Source organism: Desmodus rotundus, chromosome 10 (assembly GCF_022682495.2).
Source record: "Desmodus rotundus isolate HL8 chromosome 10, HLdesRot8A.1, whole genome shotgun sequence".
Lineage (NCBI taxonomy): Eukaryota > Metazoa > Chordata > Mammalia > Chiroptera > Phyllostomidae > Desmodus > Desmodus rotundus.
The window spans coordinates 36,189,124-36,201,671 of NC_071396.1; the positions used below are offsets into that span (position 1 = coordinate 36,189,124).

General features: G+C 45.7%; 1 protein-coding gene across 3 annotated transcripts in view; it reads right to left on the minus strand.

The window, feature by feature from the left end:
• Positions 1-12,548, minus strand: part of HOMER2 (homer scaffold protein 2) — a 71,026-nt gene that overhangs the window by 25,422 nt on the left and 33,056 nt on the right. For all 3 annotated transcript variants that reach the window (XM_045196437.3, XM_053912550.2, XM_071219470.1), the window contains exon 2: positions 1,149-1,305. Coding sequence is in view for 1 of the 3 variants with exons in the window: in XM_053912550.2 (XP_053768525.1) it covers positions 1,149-1,305 (157 nt within the window). In the remaining 2 variants the exon portion in view is untranslated. The remainder of the gene's footprint in view (positions 1-1,148; positions 1,306-12,548) is intronic.

Sequence of the window (12,548 nt, forward strand, 5' to 3'; positions counted from 1 at the left end):
GTGCCCAGCTCCCCAGCTCTGGACGTTCTAGGAGGGCTGACCTAGAGGCAGCAGGCAGAATAGACTGCAGGAGGGGGAGGAGGGTCGGAAGGCTACTGCGAGGTCTGGACGACAGTTAAGACCTTGAAACAAAATGTTAGGCATAGATGTGAGACACAAAAGCCAGTTTCCTTTGACCAATCCCAAAAGGATCGACTTTATGATCTTTCTTTTCTTTTCTTTCTTCCAACCTTCCTTCTTTTCTTTTTTTTTAGCCCCAGTGATTGAGAAATGAACATGAAGAGGTGGTTTACAGGGGAAATAGAGGAACTTAGCTTCAGGTACATTTAATTTCAGGCAACAGCAGATAATCCATGTAAAAAAAATGTCCAGCAGGACGAAAACAGATTAAAGACAGAAAAAAAATCATGAAGTACCATCTAATTTTATTCTTTTTTTTGCAAATTTGGCGATACTTTTACTGATATCCCTATTGTATTCTGCTTCCATATAATATGGCTAACATACCAAGCAAGACAGCAGAATAATGAAAGTACCAGGAAAAAATTATTTTAAGAAATATTGCAAAACCATTTATTAAAATCAACTCCCATGCCTAAGAACACCAAAGCCAGATGAGCTAGACTACCCAGTGCTGGCAAGGGTGCAACCACCCTGGCATTCTCAGACAGGCTGGAAGGAAGAACTCTTTGGAAAGCAGGTGGCAACGTCCATCGAGAGCCATAAGGCATTAATACGACCTCCAGGAAGCTTCCTGAGGAAATGTGCACAAGAGAAGGGCAACTGGGTGTGTGAACACTCTCATTATCTGTAGTAGCAAAAAACTGGCAGTCACTTAAACATCTAACCATAAAGGGAGAGATTAAGAATATTATAGGACCTTGGTGGAATTATTACACAGGCATTGAAATGCTAGTTATGTAGACAATGGGGTAACAGGGAAATCTTTTTTCTTCATTTGCCGTAATTTTAAATGGAAAAATAAAAACCAACCAGGCTCTGTGCTTGTAAGACATTATCACAATAACATCTGTGTGAAGGTGGCATGATTTGGGTGCATCTTTTTCCCTCCACTTTTCGAATCCATCATCTTGCTTTAGATACAACCTGAGTGACTGTGAACATTGAAACCAGCTGGTGGGCGGTACCTTGGCTCCATCCACGCTGATAATCCGATAGCTGTTCCTTACGACATCGTAGAAGTAGGAAACGGTGACGGCCTGCTTGCTGGCAGGCACCCAGTTCTTCTTGGTGTTGGGGTCAATCTGGAAGACGTGTGCTCGGGTGGTGAAAATGGGCTGTTCTCTGCAAGACGAGAGATGGGCACATGAATTGATGGAATGCAACTTTATGTATAATTTATGATTTATAAGCCATCTACTACCCCCAAAGATTTTAATAGCTGAGAGGGAAAGATACATATGCATGAGGACAATTAAAATTAAAAAAGGGAAGGGAGGAGAAAGAGAAACACCAGAGAGGCAGTTACTGAAACCTAACACCCTGAGGTTGTGGGGCTACTGGCCTAACAACCACTTTGCTTAAAATGTACCTTCTTGCCCCATGAGCGTTTCTGTATCCTGTCAGGTGTCCTATTCTTCTTCCAACATCCTGCTGGCACTTTTAGGAATTTGCAACAAATTTATTTTACGAGATTCTGCAACAATTTTAGGATTTTGCAAGCCATTTGCAACTTCATTTATTTCTATTAAATACTTCTTAAATTCATAGCATTTTACAAATGATGCATTCATTCATAATTAACTAAGCCTTAAAGTTTCATGTTTCCTGCATATGAACTTACTGAGTTTTATGTGAAATTCATCAAAGCTATCTCTTTTACCATTCTTGCTTCTATATTGCTGCTTTTTCACTCCACATACCTGTAAATTTTTCATAAGATTATTAACCAAGTTACCACATTGCCTATTTTTCTGTTGAGTGGGAAATTAGTTAGATCTTGATAAGAAGCATTAACAGATAAGGCAGATGTATAAAAATTGTAATGGACTTCACTGCGTTTCATGTTTTAAGGTATCTAGTTTCACAAAACAGTCAAAAGAAATAGACTCATTATAAAATATTTAATTTTGAAAAAATGATCTTCAGGCAAACTGGCTCAGAAATCCTTGTAAGTGTTCAAAATAAGGTAAAATGGAGGGAAAAATGACACCAGAATGTAAAAGTCATCCCATCACTCATTACAACACTACAGATTTAGTAAGTACTTATTAGAGATAAAAATTAAATCAAAAGGTAATGTAGACAAATTAATTTTTAAAGTCATTACAATGTCAAAAGACATGACATAAAAGAATAAAATACCCAAACAGAGACAAAAGTCAAAAGGGAAAAGTGAATTTTAAGTGTTCTGGTCTCTAATGGAGCGGTTTTATGCAAAAGCAGTTTTTGAACTCATCTTGACTATGGGAGACTCGTTACAGGAAAGAAAGCTCTTTCTAAGGAGAGGAACTTTCTCCCAGAAAAACAATGTACCATTTGAACATCCTGCAAGGGGGCCTGAACAACACCATGAAGACTGGAATCAAATGTCAACTGCGGTTGCAGAGAAATGCAGAAACTGTTTGCACGACCGGTTCTCTGAAAGAATAAAAGCCAAGAGCATGCTATTCATGCCACCTCGGTACAGCCACTTTGAGAGGCCAGCTTCCAGAAGAACACACAGAGACCAGCATTCCCTGCCCCTGGACCTTTCCTTCCAGATCCCGGGAGCCTCTAGAAATGTGGATTACTGGGACGTTTTTCCTCCCTCAACAGTAACCAACTTCACGCACCCACTCAATCCTATACTGACACCCTTCTGGCAGCAGGGTGATAGCCATAGAAGCAAAAGGAATATTCTCTCTGTAACTGCCCGCATCTGCTGTCGAGGGCAGCCTGAGGGGAGAGTGTGCACGTGAACACAAGGCTTCCTGATCGAGCCATGTGGGCAATGTAACATCTGGAGGCCCAGCTGTGCTGCTGCCCGCCCAGGAGCTGTATTTTGCTAATCGTCTACGTACACCACCACAGAGGAGAACTCTTGCTCACATGGTATTCTCTGGCATTTGTGAGAGGAGGGAGCGATTGAAAGGGCAACAATACAGAAGAGGTTTTTAAAGAATCAAATTATGCTAAAATCTCTGCCTCCCTGTACAGAGCACTAGCAAGCTAGGCAGGGGTCTTCCCTGTGAAGGATCAGGCTTTCAGACCTTCCACTTCGTGTCTTCCACACCGAGGAAGAAGGATCAGGTCTAGTTTTAGCGCCCTGAGACCTGTGACAGCAATTAGCTGGGGCACTTCATCTCAAAACACAAGTTCCCCAGCCCCAGCCTGGCCCCCAGGAACCTGGATCTCCAGGGCAGGGGCCCGAGTAGCTCTGTTCTTCACAAGAGCTCCCAGCGATTTTTATCCTCAAAGAAGCTGGGGAAATACTCATATTAGACATTATCAGATAATCTAGAATAAAAATGGAAGCAGTGACAGATATAGCCAGCACCTCTTCTCCACAAAGACACAGCTGACTGTGAATGACACAGAATATCTCCAGAATGTCCCCCCACAGCCCAAGGGGGACAACAGTGAGGCCAAGAACAGGATCTTTGAGTGCAAAGGATGGGGGAGGGGCAAGGGAAGGCAGAGGTGCTCTGGTCAGGAAAGAGGGCAGCTTGTGGTGGCCAAGCAGTGACCTTTAAACACTCCATGTCCCTGCAGCCCAGGGCAGTGAGGAAGTGAAGAAAGCAAAGCAGAGAGAGACAGAGGAGAAGGGACAGGGAGATAAGAAAAGGTAGCAGAGCTTTCTGATCAGGGACAAGCAAATGCAGCAAGTCATCTGCTTGGCATGGTTCTGGTCAAGGTGCGCGTGCAGACAAGAAGGACCCATCTCCAAACCTGCCTGCTCAGCTATGGGAATGGACTGAAGCCAAAATAGGTTGCCCTCAGGACCCCAATCAGAAATGCAATTTCTTGGGAGAGCACAGCTGGCCACATCCTCGGTGGCTGCAGGGGAAGTGGCTGCTAAAGCATGGGGAAAGGCCCTGAGACCTGACGGGAAGCTTCAGGGGCGTCCACCAGCCCCATGCAGAGAGGAACACCATGGCCACTGGTCCTCAGTCCCAAGGACCCGCACGGCCAGTCTGGCAGCAGCTGTGTGCCCAGGAAACTACCCAATGGACTGGGATTTCCACATGAATAACCAAGCCTGAGGCCCCTGGGATATTCTATTTTATTCTTCGAAAAGTCAAAAATCTAATGGTATTTAAAGAAAAGGCCAAAAACACACAATGGTAAAAAGGAAAGCCAGTAGCTAACATTGATTGGCTACTTGCCATTCTGCCAGGCTTTACCTGTGACCCCTCATTTAGGATCACAATGACCCTACAGGGAAGGTGCCGCACAGGTGGGGAAATGGGGGCTCAGAAAGGCCAAGACCAGCTTTGGGTTCCACAGGTAGTGAGTGGCAGCTTCGCAGCTTGGCAGATTGGAGGTCTGCCATGTCAGTGCAAGTGACATGGGCACTCTCCCTCTTAAACATGAGTCTGCGCTTGCTCCCTAAAACAGCAGTGCCTGTACCTGGCAGCTTCTGATGTGTTCCCAATGATCCGCCTCCTGGTGCTCACACCCTGGTGTCATGCCCTTCCTCTAAGCAGGGGTGCGACCTGCAACTTGCTCTTAACCAAAAGAATACGGTCAAGGTGATGGGTGGTCACGTGTGTGAGCAGGCTACATAGGACTGTGGCTTCTGCTGTGCTAGCACACTCTCTCAGCCGAGTCTCTCCTGCTGGCTTTGATGAAGCAAGCCAACACAGTGGGGAGGCCCACGCAGCAGGAACGGAGGGTGGCTTCCAGCCAATGGCCAGAGCAGAACTGAGGCCCGTAGTCCAAAGCCACTCAAGGAACTAGAATTCTGCCAACAACTGTTTGGAAGCTTAGAAGTGGATCTTTCCACAGATGAGCCTTCAGGTGAGACTCCATCCCTGGATAACAACTTGATGACGCCTTCTAAGACAGGGGTCCCCAACCTCCAGGCCACAGATGGTATCTGTCTGGGCCTGTTAAGAACCAGGCCACAGCAGGAGGTGAGGTTGAATGTAATGCACTTGAATCATCCCAAAACCAACACCTAACCCCCATCTGTGGGAAAACTGTCTTCCCTGAAACTGGTCCCCGGTGCCACAAAGGCTGGGGACCACTGGTCTAAGAGACCCTGAAGCTGAGGACCCAGCTAAGCCATGCCTGGCTCCTGACCCATGGAAATGTGTTTCATCTGAAGCTGCCAAGTTTGAGGCAGCTTATTACACAGCAATAGATGACTAAGACAGTGATTTTCATAGAAGTTAACTACACGCCATGCAAATTACATATATTCTCACTGAATCTTCCAACAGGGTGGCACCATCCACACAGAAAATTGAGGGTCACAATGATTACAGGCAATCTGAGCAACAAATCTTTACATCTGTATGGGCAAAATCAGAGCACTCAATAAACCTCACCAGAAAATTCAGAAAAGCAGACCCCAGCTCTGTCAGAGCATCTTGCCTCACCTGAGAAAGTAAATGAGATGGAACTGGGACACAAAAGTCAGTTCCCATAAGTGTGCAAATCTGTATAAATAGAAAATCCAAGAGAAGTAGAACTTTCAAACTCAGGAGGTCGCCTTTCCCGCGCAGCAGGAAAAAGCTGAAGAGAGTGCGCGTCCAAGAACAGAAGCCACCTTCATACCCAATTTACCACCCTCTCTTTGGTGTTCGAGGCTTAGGGAGTCTGTTTCAAAGACTCCCACTCCCTCTTCCATGCTTTAAATAGAAAGCAGATGTTTCTGGATGGCAAAGTGTTTCTTTAGGCAGACAATATAACCTACTGTTCCTAGTCTTTTTAGAGCTGAATAAACACCAATTACTGCTCACTGAACACAGTTTGGAACCTGACAGTAATTGTCCCCAAGAATAATTAGACACCCTGTGCAACAGATGTATGTTTGCAGTATGAAAACCACTCGGCAGAGAGACCACCACTCTGGCTTGGAATGAATTCTGGCTCTGTGTAAAATGATTCTGTAAAGAACTGGCAAGACTACCTTTTGAAGGAAAAAAAGAAAAATGTTTTAATTTCTAATAATCCCTCATTTGCAATGCTCAGCTCTGGGCTTTTTCTGATATGAACTAGTGAAATCTCACGATTCTTATTGTTCCTATTTCTACTTGATGTGAATGAAAATAAGCCATTGGGACATTATTTTACAGCCCTTTACACAGTGTTTCCAAGACTCATAAGGACCCTATGAGGTTTAGTTTATCTGCCTTGAGTCTTGAACACCACCAACTCCAACCATCACTCACACAGCACCAGGAGGAAGGCTTTCCCCAGGCTCGATGGGCAAGGCGCTGCCCATCCAGCTTCCAAGGCCTATACCCCCAGCTCCAGGTGCATTAGAATGACCCACAGGCCCCTGTCTACCTGGTCCTGCCCCCTCACCAGACAGGCTCTACTGCTTTGCTGCCAGCATTTCCAAATCGCCTGCATGTTCATGTCACCATGCACATGCCCTTCACTGGGCCTAGAATGTCCTTCCCCCTTGGTTGGTCAGAAGAGTTGCTATCAGACCTTCAAGTCTGGCCATAGCATCTTGACACACCTCATTTGTGGTCTTAGGACGCAGGCCCCGAACTGAGCACCTGTCACAAGGCACCAGAAGCATGGGCTCACCTGGCTCCTTGAGCCCTCTCTCTAGATTGTCAACAGGTCCCTATGCTGGCAGGGTCACCTCCCTGGGACAGACACCTGGAGAAAAAAGAGGTATGGACACATGCTTCTTTCACCACATTCTTCCATGCAAAGAATCTCACTCATGAGCGTACTGTGATTTTACATTTGTGCAAAATCCCTATGACATGGTTACCATTGTTTGTAGACAATATCACACATCTAGAACAGACAAGAAAATCAATAGAAAAAAATGAATATGAAAAAACTCAGTAACATTGCTAGCTATAGAATTACTAATAAAAAATAAAGTTGATAGTCTTCCTGTATATACAAACAACCAGGCAGATAGTATAATGGATTTTTAATGATCCCGCTTACAGTAGGAACTAAAAGATAAAATTTCTAGGAATCTGTTTAAGAATTATGCAAGATCTATATTAAAAAATATAACTTCTATGGGACACAAAAGAAAACTTTAGTAAGTAAGACATATCCTATTTTTAATGGGAAAAGTCAATATAAAGATGTCAATTATTCCTAAGTTAAACATGTCAATTATACATTTAACACAATACAAGTATCCACAGGATTAGAACTAGACAGGATTATTCATGGGGAACACTTGCTATGTGAGGATAGCCAAGAAAATTCTGAAAATGAAGAGCAATAAGGGGTTTAGCCACATCAGATACTGAAATATATTATTATGAAGCTACAGCAAATGAAGCAAGGAGGTATTAACAAATAAACAGATTAATATTACAGAACAGAGTCCAAAAATTGAAGTTCGAGGAATGAGGCATGTGATACAGGCAGTACTGCCCACAGGTGGGGACAAGGGGTCATTTCACAAACCATGTTACAGCCATGGGTGGGCCACTCCCTGGGGAAAACCTGCCCCTGCGGGACCTGTGCCAGAAGTCCGTCACTGTGCCAGGTCTGAACACCTCCAAGGGGGTCACAGCAGGTCCACTCTATTAAAGTTATTTTCACCTGCCCCCAAACTGCCCAGATGAGCAGAACTGATAAATGAGAGGTCTCATATAAGTCACATTTGTCACAAATCCTCCTACTCCACTGACTGGGATTCCCTTTTCGGGTCACATTTCCATCAGGGAATGGAATGAGGCAAGTGCCCCTGATGAATGTTGATGGGCTTTCTCAATGACACTATTTATATCCTAGAAAGCTGGACAGTTTTTCAGGAGCCTTCAGACCCATTCTCCCACAAGTCTCCCGTAATGTGGGTTTAACTAGGTTCCGGGACTGGTTCACAGGCTGCAGGCTGCCCTAGAGGTCATCAGAGCCATTCCCGTGGGCTGTGGGAAAGTGTGCGGACTTCCCCAAAGGGGTGGTGGGTCCAGGGCAGTGGGTAAAGACCCTGACAGGCAGGAGGGGGAGAGGCAGTTTCAGAAAAGCACAGCCAGAACAAAAGACAAACATCTGCATGGGGTGAGGCGGGAAGAGCTTCTCTGAAGACGAAGGGTAGGTAAACAGGTTACGGGAGGATGAGACCAAGGGTGGGATCAGGGGAGAAAATCAAACAAAACCTATCAGCAACACTGCAATGCCATCTCGTGTTCAAATGGCACCCCCTCTACCTCTGCACAGAAACCCCTCTCCCTCCTCCTCAACAACCCCCCCCCCCCCCCCCCCCCCCCCCGCCAGCTCAGGAGGGCCCAGCAAATGCGTAGGGTTTGGCAGATGAGGCGGAAATGGCTCTCCAGGTGCAAGAGGTGTACTCGGGGACCAGTGAGAGCACTATGCGGCTACAGGAGGGTGCTGGCAAGAGAGGAGGCCCAGGGGTGGACCAAACTGAATAGCCATGAACTCTGGATGCCATGCTAAGGAAATCAGTCTTCGTCTTTGGGACACCATCTCCCAACTGTGTGCCATTAAAAAGTAATGTCTAAGCTATTTTCTCTTTCATATACATTCCAAGATGTGTGTGTGTGTGTGTATGAAAAATGTTAAATACACTTGGATAGCTCTTCTCATAATTATGTACTATCACCTTTAAGAAATTGTGTTCTCTACCCAAGACTGTGGGAAGATCACGTGGGAGCTGTGTGATGCACCAACATCTGTCATTTGAGCTGCACATGGGCTTGTGACCTGCCCTTGCAAACTAGCCATGGCAGCAATGGTCACCTTCAATTCCAGTCACAATGTTTCATCTGTGGAAGATGTCTTGGGATTTCAACATACATCCATGGTTTTATTTCACCTATGGCATACTGAACGTGTATATGATAAAAAATAATTCTATCTGAATCTAAGGCGAAAAAAGGAAGCTTTAAACAAAAAAAGCAGTTTTATGACTTGCACACTGCAAACCCCACAAGCCAAGAATCAGAATACATCCAAGTGATGTTTTCTAAAAACCAGGTGGCAAGCTGCCCGAGTCTTAATGATTAATGATTCCTGGAAGAGCCTGGTTCCAGAGAGCATAGAATACCGCCGAAGGAGCAGCTTCCATTCCTCCTTTCGCTGTAACACATCTGTACGGACAGATTTTCCTATTGCACGGTAATGAAACAAAACAGGGAAGACTTTACACCACACCTGATGTGAGGATATGACTCAGCAGCATTATCCTAATATTGAGTGATAGGATTTTCTTAAAGACCTAGAACAATAATGGTCTTGATTTTAAATGTTGAGGGCTTCTGTATTTATCCATAGTAAAAATAACATTAGATGTCTAGATGCTTATGTATTTTGTTCTTAATAAACTAAAAATAAATTTCTCTGACATTTTATCCTGCCACAATGAAAAAGCATTCAAATATACATGTGAACAATCTCGCAGCAACTAATTCACCTGGGAGACCACATCTTACTATCCGCCTTAACTAAGAATGTGTTATATCTTATAATCTGCTCATCTCCCAACAAATGTTTCAAAATGGGTCAACTGGGTCATGGTAATAAATTCAGGAAATGCCGATTTTTGAGCAAAGGAAGCAGCACAACCAAAACTACAACTTAGAGGAACGACTGGCATTGGTACTGAGCATGGACTGAAATGGGAAGAGACTGGAGGTGAATGAAAAAGCCGCCGCACAGACATCCAGGCACAGGCAGGTGAGAGCCTGGCCAGGAGCAGCAAGGGACAGGTGCAAGGAACTGGGTTTGCAAGATTTCAAACATGCCACCAGAGAACTTGTCAACACATCAGATGTGGCATAAACACCAAAATGAAAAAATATAAAACTGCTCTATGTCAAAATAAAAAACTTCTGTGTTGCAATTGATACCGTCAAATAAATTGAAAAGATAACCCACAGAATTGGAGAAAACGTTTGCAAATCATACATCCGATAAGGAACTAGTATCCAGAACATATAAAGAACTCTTAGAACTCATTTAAAAAAAGGACAACTAACCCAATTAAAAAACAGGCAAATAATATGAATAGATTATCTCCAAAGAAGGGCTACAAATGGTCCATAAGCTCATGGAAAGATGCTCAACATCTTTAACTATCAGGGAAATGCAAACCAACACCACAATGAGAACTACTCCACACCTCCCGGCAGGGCCATAATCAAACAGATAACAAGCGTTGTAGAGAATGTAGACAAGCTGGAACCTCACGCACTGCTGGTGGGAATGCGAAATGGGCTGCTGCTTTGGAGAACAGCTGGCAGGTCTTCAAATGTGGTTTGGGCCCTGGTCTCCTCTGCTGTATTTCCCACTATGCCATTGCCCCCTTCCTTCGTATCACCCACTAATGTGTTGCAATCTTTCAGCTGTTGGTACTTCCCTCCCATTCACTTTGCTGTCATAGGATTATACTTCTAATAATCTCTCTATTGTCATTCTAATGGGTTCTTGGAGGAAAGGTATAAATAAGTACTTGTGCTGAATCCCACACTTTAAACTCTATATTAATCTCATTAGTTTTTCAGGTGTAATTTGCATATGCTTAAAGGATAACAGACATTCTATCCTAAGCCCCTCATCCATACTGGCAGAAGGTGGAAGGTGGGTGGCAGGATTCCATCCAGCTTGTCATCACCTGCCACCTCCGACACACAGACCTCCGCTGCCTGAGCACCACTGGTCATGACACAGATCTACTGGGACAAATCAGGGAACTGGCGAACTGCAGGTGGGTTTCCTCTTTCCAGGACTTTTAAAAAAGCAAATTACTGTGTGGCCTTCCCTATAATGTCAAAATAGATAAATTGGGGTATTAAATAAAGAGATCGTTCAACTTTAAACCAAGAACATCCTTTGCAGGTTCCATCAGCCCAAGAGAACCTTTTTACTCAAAAGCAAAGCCTGCGTGACACATCCCCGCTTTACAAAGGCTCAAGGTTAAAAATAAACACGGGCATTTGCAGGAGGACAAAAATAGTGCCACCGCTCCACGGAGCCCCAGGCACTCTGAGGGAGCCGAGCGAGGCCACATTAGTCCACAGTCAGCCCTTGTGGACCTCAAACAAGTTACACAGAGGATAGGGCACCTTTTTTGGCTTTATTCCCTTGTACTACACCCTGTCGACCTTGCCTGATTCAAACCAAGCATGGGTGCCCATCTTGTCCAGCTATGCACATAAATGGGCTGTGCTGGCAGTCCTCATAGACGAAATCCACATCCTCACCCAGCTGGCCTCCCCTCCATCAGTCCCTTACCCAGCCAACAGGTTTAACCCAACCTGCCTTCAGTGAAGCTGCGCCTCTCCCTGGAATGCCTGTTGCTCATCTCCACCCCCCAACTTAGCCCACCCCCACTGGTCAGAATCCTACATCCAAGGCAAATGCAAACTGGTCACCTTTTCCATCAGAGGGACCAGTTCCAGCATGAAGCTGGGTTCCCTCATGGAGCCCAGCTCCACTGTGGCCCTCACATAATCTGCCTTGTCTTTGGGTAGCTTTAGGTGTTTCGCAGCCCCCAAATTGGGCCACAGCCCTCAGGCACAGATCAGATCCTCAATTCTGGAGCCCCATAGCACCTTGATAGAGGAAGCACTTGAAGTTGTGGCCAGCAGCTTTGTGGGAACCCAAGCCGCAGAGGGCCCTGAGTGACCAGCTGCTGGTGAGTGGGACCCTGCACAATCCCACCAGGCAAACAAGCAGACCCTCCTTGGAGAGCAGGGGAAGGCCTCGCTCCAGCAGGACTGCTAGGTAATGGGTTACGTGCATGCTGAGGCACTGACCCACTCAGCTGCAGGCTGAGCACACGCTGCTTGGAGGCCCAGCTTACCGCCCCCACCAGCAACCTCCGCCCCCGTGTGCTGCACAAATGACCTTTCCTATGTGCCCTGCCTGGCCTGAAAGAAGGTGGAAAGCACCAACCAGAATGACCTTAAGGGCCACGACTACATCACGTGCCATGTAGAGCTGGTGTCCAGAAAACACGTCTCAACAGAGGGCTGAGAGAAGGGGTATGAGCACACTGAGAGAGAGGACAACACGGGGTATGAGCGCACACCCCGTAAAGGCCCTTCAGTGCTGGATCCTCTACAGTTTCTTCTCCCTTTTGCAAAAGATCCAATGCTTGACTTTTAGCGAAGGAGGCAGCCAGCAGGTGTCAGACGGCCAACCCAGGCACAGCCAGTGCCGTTGCCACGCTCCAAGGACACATCGCCCGGCCCCTCAAAGGGCCAGATGGCTGTGTGCAGACTTCTCCCCACTTCACGTTTGTTTCTCCCAGTGCTGTGCTTCAGTGTCCCGCCTCAGATTCACAGGTTTCCGTGCACATTTACATCTTCAGAGTAATTTGTGTTCCTCTAGTAAGAGATCTGGTTTTTAAACCAGAAATGCCTTTCCACGGTCATCCAGGAAGGCCGAGTGCCTCAGCACCCAGGTCTCAGGTGCCTGGGATGAGG